General features: G+C 42.0%; 2 protein-coding genes across 11 annotated transcripts in view; one reads left to right on the forward strand and one right to left on the reverse strand.

Annotated features, from left to right (window-relative positions):
- SUPT3H (SPT3 homolog, SAGA and STAGA complex) overlaps positions 1-15,564 on the reverse strand; it is a 274,262-nt gene that overhangs the window by 223,324 nt on the left and 35,374 nt on the right. The window contains exon 1 of one of the 7 annotated variants that reach the window (XM_046938984.1): positions 10,526-15,007. The exons of the other annotated variants lie outside the window; for them this stretch is intronic. Within the exon in view, the coding sequence (XP_046794940.1) occupies positions 10,526-10,551 (26 nt within the window). The 5' untranslated portion in view covers positions 10,552-15,007. Of the gene's footprint in view, positions 1-10,525; positions 15,008-15,564 lie in introns of those variants that run through there. 7 annotated transcript variants of the gene reach the window in all.
- RUNX2 (runt related transcription factor 2) overlaps positions 7,120-15,564 on the forward strand; it is a 215,727-nt gene continuing 207,282 nt past the window's right edge. The window contains exons 1-2 of one of the 4 annotated variants that reach the window (XM_015285080.4): positions 8,884-9,024; positions 9,242-9,361. In XM_015285080.4, the coding sequence (XP_015140566.2) occupies positions 9,304-9,361 (58 nt within the window). In that variant the 5' untranslated portion in view covers positions 8,884-9,024; positions 9,242-9,303. Of the gene's footprint in view, positions 9,362-15,564 lie in introns of all 4 variants that reach the window. The other 3 variants (NM_204128.2, XM_015285082.4, XM_040696694.2) reach the window with 3 other exon arrangements.

A 15,564-nucleotide genomic window follows, 5' to 3' on the forward strand; every position in this document is an offset into this window, starting at 1 on the left:
TTTCGATAGAGTAACAAGCTTATAGAATCACACAGAATCACAAAATGGCCTGGGTTGAAAAGGACCATAATGACCATCTCATTCCAACCCCCCTGCTATGTGCAGGGTCTCCAACCACCATATCAGACTGTCCAGAGCCACATCCAGCCTGGCCTTGAATGCCTGCAGGGATGGGGCATCCACAGCCTCCTTGGGCATCCAGTGCGTCACCACCCTCTGGGTGAAAAGCTTCCTCCTAATAACCAACCTAAACCTCCCCTGTCTCAGTTTAAAACCATTCCCCCTTGTCCTATCACTATCCACCCTTGTAAACAAAAGTTTCCATCTTCTTTCCAGATATTAGCAGATCAACATACAAGTATATCAAAACTAAAGAGCATGTGAAACAGAGATTTGATCCTTTAGCAGATTTTTGGACGGAGTGATAACCCTGAGTTCAAAGTCTCTTCAGGCCCAGAACAGCTAAAGAGAACCTAAGTTTATAATCCAGTTTGTTTTTTGACTACTGGATTTTCCAACAACCAATTTTTTTAGTTTAGTGCTCTTGTTCCAACATACTCTTATTCCAGTCACTAATAAGAAATGTGTCCAGAAGTGATTTGAGATGTTTAATGTCCACTCACTGCTACAGTCTATCACTATACACAATGCCATCCATCCGCAATGCCCAATATTCTCTAGGCTGCCCACAGTCATCTTTTGTATGCCATCACCACATCCAGCACAAAAACACAGAGTTCTATCCTGCTTCACAAGTCCCAGTAAGGCCACACTTCTCACTCAAGTCCCAATCAACCAAAAGTTGAGGAGTCCCATCAGTTTTATTTTACGCTTTAGCATGAGCCCACCATGCAGGTCCCAACCCCCTCAAGTTACCAATACAAAGAACTGCAATTCCCCCCAAATTGCTCAAGTTCTCAGTACCTGAGGCCCCTGACCCCAAACTCCTCTACAGTGTCAAGTGGTAGATCCAGAACCTCTGTTTTGTCGTGAAGAGGAACTACACGGTTCTTTTAATTAGAGGCTGACTGTCAAGTTAAAATCATCCATGCACCCAACAGCCTATGCTCAGCAGAGCTGATGGGCTTGGGTGCCTACTACAGACACTGCTTGGGGAGATAATAGGTAGGCATGTTGGTGGATACTCCTGGAATAAATGATTATTTAGCCATACAAGAAGAATAGAAATAATTGGCTGAAGCAAAAAATAATAGTCTTAAAAATTAAATCATACACATAATGTTTTATTCACATAGAATATTTTCTCAAAGGTTGCTTTACTTATCTTGGAAGTCATAGGTCTGGATTCTGGCAACCCAGTCACAGGGTCTCTCTGAAAACCACTCTGCTCCCTCACTTGTGGGAAGGGAAGGTCGGGGAAGAAAGAAGTGGAAGGAATGGTTGTAATTCATTTCTGTGTATTTGCTTTATTACCGCCACTCAGTTCCTCAGCAGGCTGCTACTCGGAGCATGACAAAAGCAACTTGTAACTGAATTGACACCTGCTAATTTGATCATCAATTAACTCACCTCTCATCCCCTTTTCAACCCTCTCATGAACGACCTTCAGACCCCTTCACCAAAATCTCAAAGCAGATTCTTAATTATCAGGGCAAATTTGACTTTTCAGAAGCATGGAAAAGTAGCTGCAGGTATTAAACACTGCCTGCTTTCTCTTGAGGATGTGAAAAACCAACGAGCCAATTCTGCAGTACAGAACGCACCGCGTGTCAGAAATGTCATACAAACATCTCTCACACTCTTCAGCATCACTGAAGCTGATTCGGCTCCAGTGCTCCTCCGGCTCCCCAGTTCATTTCCAAAGAGCCAAGCACTGCACTGAGCACAGCTAGGCAGCTCCTCCTGTCTGAAATGCCTTTCAGAGTACACCGGTTCTCACTTTGCACTCCAGTCTCCCTGTGAACATGGGAAGGGATACACGGTTTTTGTTCTTCATCTTGCTCCAGTTTCTTTATTTCCCCTCGCCATCAATATCCCTCTATACAAAATAGGAGCCATACTGTTGAAAGAAAATCCTCATTCAATAACAACAACAGCAAAAATAGGTTTTCCAGCTCCCTTCTTTTAACTCTTATTCCTTCTATCTCCCTCTCATCCTCTTCTCAGCTTTCTCATGAGTGATTTTCAGCACTCGTCTCCACCAAAACGCACTACGAGTTTCTAATTACAAGGGAAAGCTCAGACTGTTGTGAGGAAGCAAATTCAGGTATTAAATAAGAAAAAATGGATATGGGCAAATAAATGAGAGAAAGGATCAAACTGGTTTTGCTAAAAAAATATTATTTATAGGACCAAGGATCTCAGACTTATGCAAATATAATAAATCAGCACGGAAGCATTTCAGCTTGCACACATTACATAAGGAAACAGTGCATTTTTTTTCCCCCACCAATTATGGAGATGAAGCTGGGATGAGCAGGCATCACATTCAACTCAAGTAACCAAAAGCACCAGGCAGACACACACAACTGGTGGGCATCCTTCCTACTACAGCGTGCAGAGAAAGCTCATCAAATTGAAACCAACCACTCTCCCCTCTCCATGAAACTCTTCCAATCACTCGCTTTTACTACAGTACATTCTGTGTGCTCCATATATATATATTTCTTAAATAACTTGCATTTATTTAATTGTATACTGCTCAGGGCAGTGACTATTTCCTTAATTGTCTGTAAAGTTCACTGCTACAAACAATGGCAATATGCAACACTAAGTAATAAAAAAAGTGAGCAATGTTTCGTCAAGGAACAGTCACACATTAATTATGCAAGGTTATCTGGAAAATACAGAAATAGGGAAAAAAAACATGTTGTTATTAATCCATAACTGTAAAGCATCACTACCCAATGGCCAGGTTATGATATTCCATTTCAGTGCTCTTTTTAATTTCTCTCGGGGTATTTAAAAGCCATCTGTTCTGGAAGTTACCAAAAGGGTTTACTCTGAAATTCGGCAGGGCGCAATCCCTTTCCCTACTGACAGCTAAGCACACAACCTTCCAGATCACATTATGAAGCCAACTGTTGAAGCAGACACTCAGAATGCAAAGATTATTCTACACATTGAAATATACATGAAAAACACCATCCAGGAGTTACGACGTAAATCAAAGGCAGATCCTAAATTCACTAGTTAAGAACCACACAACTTTAAAAAAATCATTTTATTACTTACTGAGCTATTTTCATGTCTTAAATCTATGCTCTGCTGCAGACTTCTGCACAGAAGCTACTGAAATTGGTATGATTTTAAAACCAGAAGCAAATTCTTACTGCTGAACTATGCCCCTGAAAATGGGCTTGAATACGGAAACACTGACATCAAACCTGAACAGAGTGAATAATCTGCTTTAGTATTTCTTTAAATCTGTTCTCTAATCTCGATTGAGGTCCGAAAGTAGTGTTTGTTTTCCAGTGTAAACGCTGTGCAAAAGCCTTACAAATGTAGACCTAAATCTGCAACTACCATTACTAAAATAAATGAAAAACCTATAAGCAGCAGTGAAACTGGCATGCAAATAAAAGAACTGTCAAGACATATTGCCTAAAAATAAGCTTACAATAACTATTTTAAAGACTGTGTGTGGTCTTACCCATACATTTTGGCAAGATGCACTTTCTCCAACCACAGCTAGATTCATCCAAAAGCAGTGGCACTGGAGAGTCTCTGTCTCACCTGTCAAACTTGAAGAACGTTGTTCAGCAGACCACCATGAGTCCATGGATAGGATCCACAGCGCTGCAGCAGCTGTTCTTGATAAGTGCTCTTTAACTACAGAGGCAAACACTTCAAAAACGTTCTGCAAGAGGATCACCCTTCAGACACATCCATGTAAAAACCAAAGCAAACCAAAATGCATCTAGAACAAGGCTTTGGGGACAGCCATAGCAAAGTGGCATCAGTGACCCCAAATAGATCTGTTTGATGTTTTAAAATATTCACTAAAGATTCAAGATTATTCAATTTACCTTCAAAATGAACTGAATTTAGCTTCCCCTCAGAAATTAATAGGTTGCAGGCAATGAAATGAAGCAACAAGATCCCTCAACTCTTCGTATCATGTAGGAAGGTGACATGTCAGCTCCTTTCCCACACAACACCAGGAATATTTGCAGCCCACCCTGCAGACAGATGGAGCGAGAGGGGCAAGAAAAGCTGCCACTTGTAGAACTACGCACCAAGAGATTCTGACGAGCAGAAAATACCAGGGAGGAAGCTTATCTCACACCTCCCTGCCTAAAACAACTCTGGCTCTTATTAAAAAGTACACAATCATTAATTTCCATTGTGAGGTGATTATTTTTCTAAAAATAGGTCACTGCTTTTAACTGCTGAGATCCGCTCCAGTTTAACTACTGGTGGCATTGTATCCTAACAGCAAGAAAGGCTCTGGAGAGATTACTTTCACTTTTCCCTAGATATATTTAGTGTACTAACTAGCGTAGTTAGGATATTATTTTTCTTTGGTTTTGTCAGTAGCATGTTTGAAATAAATTTTATTAAGTGGTAGTGTATGTAACATTGCATTGTGGGTAGCAGTTTCCTGCCTTAACCTAGCCACATCCTCAGCTGTTATATGAGACAAGTTTCCCATATTTTCTGCAAGTTGGCTTTTAAAAAAAAGAGGAAAAAAACCAGGAGAAAACAGCTACGAGGTTGGGATGATCCGAAGTGCCATTTGTTTAGAGTACGTAACATCTAATTTAAAGCGTCTCCTCAATTACTGTGCATTCTGCAAGATACGTATTTGAGGAACACAAGAAAAATACCACTTGTCAGAGAAAAACATCTGAGCAGCAAGGATTGCAGAGATGAGACGTATTGGATCATGAAGATGTAAACTCTAATTCAAAGCTGATCAGCTTTCAGAAGGTTTCAGTGGAGAATACCTTCTTTTATTATATATGAGAGTGAGAAATCTGGCAACTCAGGACAAATGCAAACAGTGCACTGCCACTTGCTATTAAATGCTGTACTCACTCGTTAACAGAAGATGAGCATCCTTTTAATTTAAGTAACAGCTCAAGTTAATTCGTCCTTCAGTAGCCTGATTCTACGGCACAGAAAAGCTGCGACTTTTGCTTATGCTGGATTTGTAGTAGTATTTTTTCCCCTTCTTTCTGGTTCATGGCTCCAGGTCCACATACTTCAAACCACATCTTATTTTGAGAAAAGCTGTAAGGTAGAAAAACATCCTAGAGAGAAGGCAGAAGAATCCCAGCTGTCCCACACTACTCCCTGTATCCCCAGCAAGCAGCATAGGACAGAGAACGAGAACTGAAACAACCTTGATGGTATTATGATTTTAATTAAAGGGCAGTTTTAGCTTTTGCTTTAATTTGTTAGCACGTGTGTCCCAGCAGCATATGAAGCTACTGTGGAGTTGTTGGAAACCAGAGGCCTACAAGATACCCAAGTTCAGCAACAGCAATTCCATAAAACACGCTAATATTTTAACGCTAAGAGCCACCCAAAAATACAGTGCAATCACTCCAAAAACTGCACCTTCTTGCTGAGAACACAGCCAACTAGAGAGGTTTCTCTCCTGAAAAAAAAACAACATGGAAACGCTGCTGTAGCAGAAAGCAGATGCTTTAATACCACCTGCAATTAACACCTGCATCTGAGGAAACTGCTTTCTGCACTGTATCAATCAGTGAGTTATCATATCTGCTGTGCAACTTGCAAGGAAATGCAGTTTAACAAATTCCTCATCCTATGCAGTTGCACCTACTGCAACAATCCTATCAATGTAAGCAGAGGATTTCTACCTCTCAAGCTGTAGAAAGAAACATTTAAGTACAAATAAACTTCATTTACTATTCCTATGTTGTGTGAGCTTGGAGGGATAGAATGCAAAAAGCTTGGAAATAAAGCATGGCTTACAAGCATCTGAGCATATTTCAAAATAAGAAAGTGAGGGATGTAATTATCACTTAGCGTTGCATTGCATTCAACTATTTCATTTGTCGCCAAGATGAAGCTCAGGGTTTACCAAAGAAATTCCTCAGCATAATACTCCCTTTGTCAGCATCATTGTGACTCAAAGCGTCTCCGACAGAACTCATAGGGGAACTCTGAATTTACAGATGCACCTTTTAAGCAGAAGGCTGCAATCAAAGCACTGCTTTACACAGTGAATTTTGGGATTCGTGCATCTGCTTCACTGGAAGTGCACACTGTGCTGCAAGGCAGCTCTGCAGGAATGGGGTCTGTGCACAGTTCTGATTTATTATGTCCCTACTCTGCCAAGTGAAAAAAAAAAAAGCTTTTTTCATTATCAGTTTCTGCAAACTACACATCATTTACCCCCCAGTACCATTCGTTCTTCTCATGTTAATGTATTTTGCTCCACTAGATGAAGAGCTCACTGTCGTGGCCCTGTTCTTGGGGTCACAGGAGAAAAATGGCATACAGCAAATAAGAAAAAATATCTCAAAGTTATCACAGCAAAACAAAACGCAGTAACGAAATCACTTTGCACACAATTGAAAACATTAAAAAACAAACACAGCCCATGAAAGGACTGAGCACATCGCAATGCAAAGAAGTGAAAAACTCAGAGCTCGGTAGAAAGTTCAAAATTCAAATTGGAAAGATGTAACTAGGAATAAATCCTGAGGTTCCAACACTCCATCAACTGCATGTAAGTGAACGAAAGTCAGTGTCTAAGGTCCAGATTTCGTGGTCTATCGGATGACAGCTCTGCATTTACGTACCGCCCAATGGGAGCCGGCAGGTCTCAGTGCACAGCTACGGCTGCAGAGGGCTGTGCTTACAGCCAGGAGCTCTGCAGGTACTGCAGGCTGAAGCTTCCAACGCCCCTCACTGCACCAGAAGCTGCACAGAGCTGTAAGCCACACCAACACGCTTTGTTTACATGAAAACATGACCCATCTTTGAATCATTTTTGCTTCTTTCCACTCATGGTCTTATCCGTGCTGTGAAAATATAAGAGAAACGCAGAGGAAGGCATGGCCAGAAGAATTAAATAGCACTCATATCAAAGCAGGGGATAGATGATCAGCAGAATGCTCCTGTCTCATTTTAAGATAGAATTCTACAAACTCACCAGTTTCTACTAACTTTCCAGGTACTGCACTGGGAGCGATGCAATTAACTCTGTTATAAACATCAGGAAAACGCTTTTTAATGTATAGGGCTTTATGCTGCTTTGCTAACTTTCTGATAATGAAAGTGCAGGATGGCCCAGCTGTCATTTCACCCACATGTCCTTTCCCAGCCGCTGCTGCCTGCTTCTGGCCGGGACAGCCGAGTGCCAGGAGGGGAATGCAAAAGGAGGGATGGCAGCTTCAAAGAGAGGGGCTTTATTTGACAAATGAAAGCTGAACAATACCTAGAAGAGGTTTTGCACCATTTTTCTGCTCCCAACCACATATGAGGCAACAACCAAACTAAAAGTTGTTTGGCCAAAAGCAGAAAGCACAGAGCCTGTGTGATCCGAGCAGGCTCAGAAGGAAAGCCCCAGCATCGTGTCCAGAGAGGCAGAAAACAAGATACTTTCTCCAAGATGTTTCCAATTTCGTTCTGAATCTGAGTGAGCAAATCAAGACTACTAATACACACTGTCTGTGCACATTATTCCTTACTACGCACAGCATTTTGCAATTTATTTCAAAGCCTCCATTATAAACAAAAAAAATACTGCTTTTGTTAACCCACTCCGTACTGCTACAGTAAAGACTTATATTACACAATCAAAGTCAAAGTTACAATATGTTAAGTATATAAAAGATATTATTCACATATGCACGCATATGATACGAAGCATTCAAATCTTACATGTGCATCAAATTTATGTTTCATTTTAAAACTAAGTGTTAACATTAACTGGCGAATAAAGTTATTTATAGTCTCCCCAAAAGCCCAAATCTGCTCTGTCCCTCCTAAACACAAGTTATAATAAGCAATTAACAGAAGGGCAATCAAAACCTCCCGGTTATGCAATGCCTCCATTCAATTCCAGTGATATTTGCATTCGAAAGCATCACTGAGAGCGCAGCGCAGCCACTTCTGATGTTCCAAGGACAACATATTGCCCCGGATAGGAAAGCAGTGTAATTGCCCTTGATGTGTGTTCCCTACCAGTGAGGACTGTTTGCAGGCAGGTAAGCGGGGCAGACGGCAGCGCGGATGTGTGGAGGGATGGGTGCAGCCCCAGCCCAGCACACAGCCTGCCAGCCGACCTCTACGCAAGGTACCGCTTCTCACAATGAGTTACAGACCTGCAAGGAGAGGAAGACAAGGAGAAAAAGGAAAACAGAAGGAATCCAGCCACCCAGCAAATGTGAAGCAGACCCAAGAGCGTGATGCAATCCAAAGATGTAAATTACTGTAAATCATCACTGTTGTTCAGAATTTCACACAGCCGCTTGGGCCAATTTTGCTCACTTTTCCACGGGCACAATAACAGAGGAGGGAAAAAAGTAAGGGGGGAAAAAAGAAAAAGAAAAAGACAAAAAAAAGAGGGGGAAGAAGAGTGGGGGGAACCTGAAGTGAGAGCACACATAGCGCTCTGCGGTCCATATGCTTTAACTGTACAGAAGTTTGGGCTCTTACAGCATTTTGTACTCCCTCCAAACCCTCGTGAGTCACAAGAATTAAAAAGCTATATCGCTGTGGATGCCAGGAAGGGCCTTACCACGGGCCTTTTGTCAAAATAAAAAAAAAGGGGGGGGAGAAAAAGGGAAAAAAAAAAAAAGGGAGAGAGCAAGAACAAGCCCCAGTGGTAGGCAGTCCTCTGCGAGTCCTCTGATGTCACGAGCCACATGATTCTCTCTCTCCAGTAACAGTGCTTGCAAAAAAAAGGAGTTTTAAAGCTTTTGCTTTTTTGGATTGTGTGAATGCTTCATTCGCCTCACAAACAACCACAGAACCACAAGTGCGGTGCAAACTTTCTCCAGGAGGACAGCAAAGAAGCCTCTGGTTTTTAAATGGTTAAGCTCCGCAGGTCACTACCAGCCACTGAGACCAACAGAGTCAGTAAGTGCTCTCTAACCACAGTCTATGCAGTAATAGTAGGTCCTTCAAATATTTGCTCATTCTCCTTTTTTTTTTTTTTTTTGTTTTGTTTCCTCGCTTTTCACATGTTACCAGTGCTACCCCATTTTTTGACAGCAAAAAAACCATCTCTTGAGTCTATGCGATCCAGGGACGCTGCAAAACTAAAACGAGGTCTGGCTATGGTTTGTGTTTGCAGTTTGAGGATCCAAGAGGCATTTGCACCAGGAGGCGAAAGCTCTGCCTGAGACGACAGGAACTATGGCATCAAACAGCCTCTTCAGCTCCGTGACACCATGTCAGCAAAACTTCTTTTGGGGTAAGTGCTGCGCTACCTCCACTTCTGTTTGGTGCTTTGTGAATAACGTGGGGTACGGCGATGGGAACGGAATGGTGCTGGATGGGATGCTAGGGTGGGGAAACAGCATGCTGGCTTTGCAGGGGAAAAAGCACAGGCACCATAAAACGAAACAGTTCTGATGTGGGAATGGAGAGGAGTCGGGGCTGTGTGCAGGGCTGGCAGCAGGTGTGCCGTGCCTGCGCCGCTGGGAAGGTCACACCGTGCTATCTATGCTGGTACAGCTACAGTGCTCAGGGAGAGAGGCAGCAGCATAAGAGACAGCTTATGAAGGGCTCTGGTGCAAAGCGTATCCAACAGGTTAACGACTGATATATTGTAGGAGGCACACGCTTCGTGATGTAGCACTGCTTCTGCTGTAGGCTTGATGAAAGCGAGCAGCACGGAGCATTTTGCAGCCTCCTCTACCCATTGCTGCCCCAGACATCCCATCTCATAGCGTGTGGAGCAGATGAGGTTATCAGTGTAATTCTGTAGTTCTTTGCCCTCGTTTCACAACAAAACGTGGTTGTTGCTTTTTTAATATATTCGTTTTAAAGCAAATCCTTCCCACTGCACTTGTTAGGAGCAGGGCAAAACACTCATGCATATAAATATCAGCTTATGAAATTCAAGGTATCTAATTTAACATGCTGATGAATTTAAGCTTTAATTGAAAAGTGAGGTTTAACAAACTCTGTAGAAGAGCTCTGCCAAATATCTACTTCAATAGTCAGAACCTTACAAACAGATTCCTTCAAGAGATCAGATTTGTATACTGAGGCACATTTATACGTGCACTGCATCCATTCATGCCCACAACATAATCATAAACACTATAAAAAGGTTCCTTGCTTGCGGCTCACTTTGAAAAGCTTCTTCCTCTCAGATACAGTTTTAAATTCAGTACAAAGCATCTCAATTCCAAATTATTAAATAGCAGAAAACACGATTTTAAGTGATTTCTCTGCACATAAAATGAAGTTAGATTTTAAAAGGCATTGGGAAATACTGCATTCTAGTTGTCTTTGAGCAGTGGTGAGAAGTGCATGCAAGATCTTTTCCGAAGCATCTCTTACTGACACAGATCAGGAAAACTAACAGAAAACTCTGAGAGACAGAGGAAAAAGAAATCTGAAAACTTACAAGATTTTCTTAATGGTGTCCATCATGTTGAAACTAGGTTGGGGCTGCAGTTAAACCTATTGGTTTTCCTCCCCTGCCCCCCTTGTAAGGAAAACAATGCTAGGACCACTGGCAGTGACTGCATCCCAGCGAGGCTCGTATTGTAACGAAGCGGTGAGCGAAGTTCCTCTTACCCCTCCTACCTCCCCCACTTTGACTGGTTCCCAGTAAGGCACACGGAGCTCTACGGCTGCATGCTGAGCAGCTCCGTACAGCAGAGAGGACAGTCTATGTCTGCCCATAGATAGCAGAGGCAATAACAGAACTTGCAGCAGCTCGATGCACAGAACGTAGGGCTGAAATGCTCACACAGAAATGGTAAGCAGCTTTCCTGCTAAAACTGCTGTCTTAATGAAGCAGAGCAGAAGTGTAGCCAGACCACATTATCCCAGTGTTTACAACAGGAAATACAGTTTACATGTATAGGGACTTTCTTTTGCTTTTACTTCCAAAAGAGATTAGAAGAAATTTAGTTGGCTAAAATTATCAAAACACGGAGTGCTGACTGCTTAATTCATCTGCTTCTGATCGTTCCTCAAGCAAGTGAAAGGGATTGTAGCATGAAGAATCACTCTTATCCCTAAACCTCACTACATCGGGTTGGGTACAAAAACCTACAGCATCTGTACCCAAATGCACAGAACAGCAAATGCCATCAGTTCTGTAATGCGTAATCGATGGCTCTTATGCTTCAAACAAAAGAAACAAAAAGCTGATGGAAGTGAGACGGAGAACATTAAAAAATGAGACCAAAAGCCCAAAGTTACTGATCAGTCCCCGCTTCCCAGTCTGGTGCAGCATGCTGTTATTCTTTTCTATCTCTCAGCTTCTCCATCTATTCCCATCACTGACTTCAGCCTGTTTGGGACTGCTGAAATTGATTATGCTTCTCTTCAAGAAAGAGTGATGAAGAAGCGCAGTGATGAGAAATAAGAGGGAATGAAGGCAGCGTTGTGATGATTAGCTCACACAGGCGCTAAGCTATGTCTGCATTTTGCTTACTGTGCTTCACGTTGCTGCGTGCTTTTAGAAAGGCAGACACAACAGTAGGGAAGAGGAAGGAGCCCTTCCTGCTGAACAGGGACACAGATCCGTCCACATCTCGGTGCACCTCAGCTAAGCAGGCACTGTTTCAGATCCAGAGCAGCTCTGTGTTAAAGCAGTTCTGCACAGATTCGGTGCGCGTTATGCCCATAGGTGAGAATGAACTCTTGACATTTTGAATCTGGGTGCATCATTTCAACCAAAGCATTCTATTTGTGTCCTTATCATCTTAAGAAAAAAAAAAGTCTCAGAGTACACACTGTGTAAAATACCAACAGAACATTACAAAATCCAGTAAACATTGTGTATGAGATCCTTTAGAACATACAGTATTTTGGAAAGGCCTCCGATAAAAGCTACACGTGATGAAAAGGCAGTTCCAATCGAGCTCTGTGCATACAAGAATTTCACTGAGGAATGTAAAATTTGATCAAGGTTTGGCTGATAATTTAATCAATTATTTCAGATGTAACTCCTGGTGACAGATCCCAATAGGGTGACACGATAAATCTAAAGGAAAGACTTCAAGTTAACAACAAAAAGTGTCCTCTACTTATATTAAAATATAGGCCAGATTATTCTCATTTATCCTTAAAAAGCAATAATAATAATAGTAATAGAGATGATGTATAGATTTCTGTTTTAACAATTTTAGCATTGGGAAGGGACCTTATCTTTCCTTTCACTAAGACACTGATAGGAGACATGGGCCATACGTAGAGCTTTCTGGATGCTCCCATTCTGTTTGACACAGACATGTGACTGTGGATGCTAAGCGCAACCTCGGTAAGCACGAGTGTGTAGAGATGCAATGCAAAATAACAGCACTTCAACAAATGCATGGAGGGAATGCAGGAATCACTATTCTCTTCTGCATTCAGAAAGCTGCAAGGTTCTCACTCAGCTTTGGGAGAGTAAACCCCTGAAACATGCAGAACTACGCAGCATCTCAGGCACTGATTTAATTATCTGTCTCAAATGAACCCTTAATACTGTTTAAATCCGGCGTGCTGATGCTAAAAGCACTGAAATGCTCCCAGTTTCTTAGAAGAACACTGAAATATCTGATGGTTAAATAAACCAAGGAGAGAAAAACAAAACCCCAACTCATTAGGGGCACTAAGATTTTATCAAACGCTCACGATTAATCTCTATTGAATAGAAGCATTCACAAATCAAAACTCACTCTCCTTCAATACTTTCATGCAGTGCTAATCAATTACAACCTTTTCTAGTTATTCAAAATCCATGTGCTTTTAATTTTATTCACTGGTGGTCTAAAATATAATATTCAGGCCAAGCTAAGTCATTCTGTATTGCAACTTTGCTTTTTTTCAATAAATATTCATCTAGAGGTTTTCTTAGAGAGAACTGCTCATATGAAGACTGTGGTAATATTTTTATACTGTACCTCCTTGTTGAAGCAAAAGGTTAGGGGTTACCTAAATACCTCAACTGTATATACAAAAAAAGGAAAAGGTAAGTATTCACATGAAAAATCCAAAGGGACTATATTATTTATTTTTGCATTTCCTATGATTAATGATGCACCGGTGCATACTTGAAAACTGAAGTCAAAATAGAGTAACACCTCAAATTCCTTTACAAACTGTACAAATATCAAACTTCCATGCCGTATTAACTACTCTACCAGAAATATTTAAAGGCTCTGCCACCCCACATTAAGAGCAGAACAATAACAGTGGAATTCCTCTCAGCAGTGCGGTTCCTCGGTCCCGGTCATGAGAACACTCATCTAAAACTGGACCTCATAGGTTTCTTTTTCCAGCTGGGCTATCAGCACACAGCTTTCCTACAAGAAGCTCAGTGCAGTCTTAAGTAAACAGCAAAGATGTAATACTGAATTAAGCGCAAGCAGGAAAACAAAACAGTAACCAATTCTTGCAGGAGATGCTCATTCCATAGCACACAAGCACCAACAAGAGCCGTGCTTTGGATGCATCGCCTTGCAGCACGCACCCATCACTGAGCATCAATAGCACAACGGGCTGAACAGATGGGCAGAGCTGTGCATTATTCTGTGCCCAAATGCAGCGTTCATTTACTGAGCTGGGAGTGCAGAGGGGTGGCAGGAGGACCTGCTACAGGCCGGGCTGCAGAGCTGCTGCCCGCGGGGCTGTGTGCCTTTCCCTGCCACACTCACAGGAACCAACTCTGAGCGGCACAGGCGATGGACTTGGTTCTGAAAACTCATTAAATACACTCCATTAATAAGAAGTACAATAAATTGCCACATTTAATATGCCCTCGGGTGCATCATATTTTAATTAAGGCGGCCTCAAGATAAATAGTGAGTTTCAGATGGTAAAACCTGAAGCATGGGAAGGATTTAGCTCAGGCTCCGAGAGCATCTGAGGCTCTCACGACTAGACATGAAACTGCAACAGAAAAATATCCAGCTGCTGGCTTTAATAGAAAATGCCCATTTGTCTAAAAGGAATAAATGCAACATTTATTTTGATAAACGTACTCAAAAATAAGTTAGTAAACTGCCCGCTATTTCAAAGACATTTTCCTTGTGAATTCTGCCAGACTTAGGAATTAACCACAGGTTTTCATCCGGAGACAGCAGACACCCACAGAGCACAGCTAACACCTACCTCCTCCACCACAGAGCCCCGGCAAGGAGCTCCTGTCCCCAGCACAGCACCTCTCTGCTGACATTACACACAACAATTCACATTCCTATTCTATACGCTTATTTCAAAGCAGCTTCCAAAGGCTGATGGGGAGCAGATTGAGGAGGTGCACCCTCTGCTCTCAGGTGTTTTTGTTGTTAAGTTAATAAAGCTTAAATCCAAGAGCACGCTTCCTTACATAAACACTCTCCTCTACAAATAAATATAAGACCTGCCACTTCGCATAGGGAAAAGCACGCCCCTAAGAGAGCATTTTCAAGATGAGCACAAAGACAAAACAAACTCAGGTTACCGTCCCGTCAAACACTTTAACATTTCCAATTAAAATAAAATCCATTATTCATGCATCTGTTTCCTGTAGACACGTTTTACTCTGCCAGTCAGAACGCTGTTGCAGCCCCCCCATGTATGTAAGTTCCCTGTGCCATGTACTGCTTTGCCCCGGGAGGAAAGGAGGCACAGGTTTTCTAGCGACTCGCTTTCAATACTTACAGTCATTTTAATCAGAGCCGTTCAATTATCCCACCCAACTTACTCCTATCAAGTGTGATTTGTTTTGCTAGAATTAATATTTATATAAACTAAAGCAAAAAAAAGAAGGCAAGATTTTCATTTAAACCAACATGCTGCTGCAAAAAGTGAAGTATTTCCATATCATGCTTAGAGCAGTCTTAATAGTTTCCTTTTAGAATACATTCTCATCTCTGATAAAATTGCCTTTATTTTTATAACAAAGGCTGAAAGCAGTTTCTTCTGCTGCCCCTCTCTTCAGAACACCGTTCTCACCACGGTCAGGCAGTTGTGGCATTAACAATAGCTTTAACCTGCACTATGTTGTATCTGCAACCCCACGGCAGAAATATGTTGGCAGGAATTCACCCTCCGACAGCTGCCGTGCCTCTGATGGACGCTCAGACTTCACATATTATACTCCATCAGCACTACTAACGTTTCATAAGGACTCAGAATTTGTTATCATTCATTTTCTTGACAAAGCTAAATTCAGAAGACCTTACATATATTTATTCTCCCCTAAATTTATCTGAACCTGAAGACTGCCATCCCATTGCTTACTTAGCCCTCGCGGTCTGATATCTAACATCAAAATCCACTCTGTGGTTTACTGAATCAGAGCACCAAATTACATCGTCCTGTTGTTCACAGAGAAGGGCCCAACCTCACCCACAACCCAAATTAACTGTGGGACTAATGAGACGTGCACCTACACGTGTGGACATGTGTGTACAGCCACGAGCAACGCGTGCAGCTCTGCACAGCAGGTCTGCTACAGCAGGT

This window comes from Gallus gallus, chromosome 3 (assembly GCF_016699485.2).
Source record: "Gallus gallus isolate bGalGal1 chromosome 3, bGalGal1.mat.broiler.GRCg7b, whole genome shotgun sequence".
Lineage (NCBI taxonomy): Eukaryota > Metazoa > Chordata > Aves > Galliformes > Phasianidae > Gallus > Gallus gallus.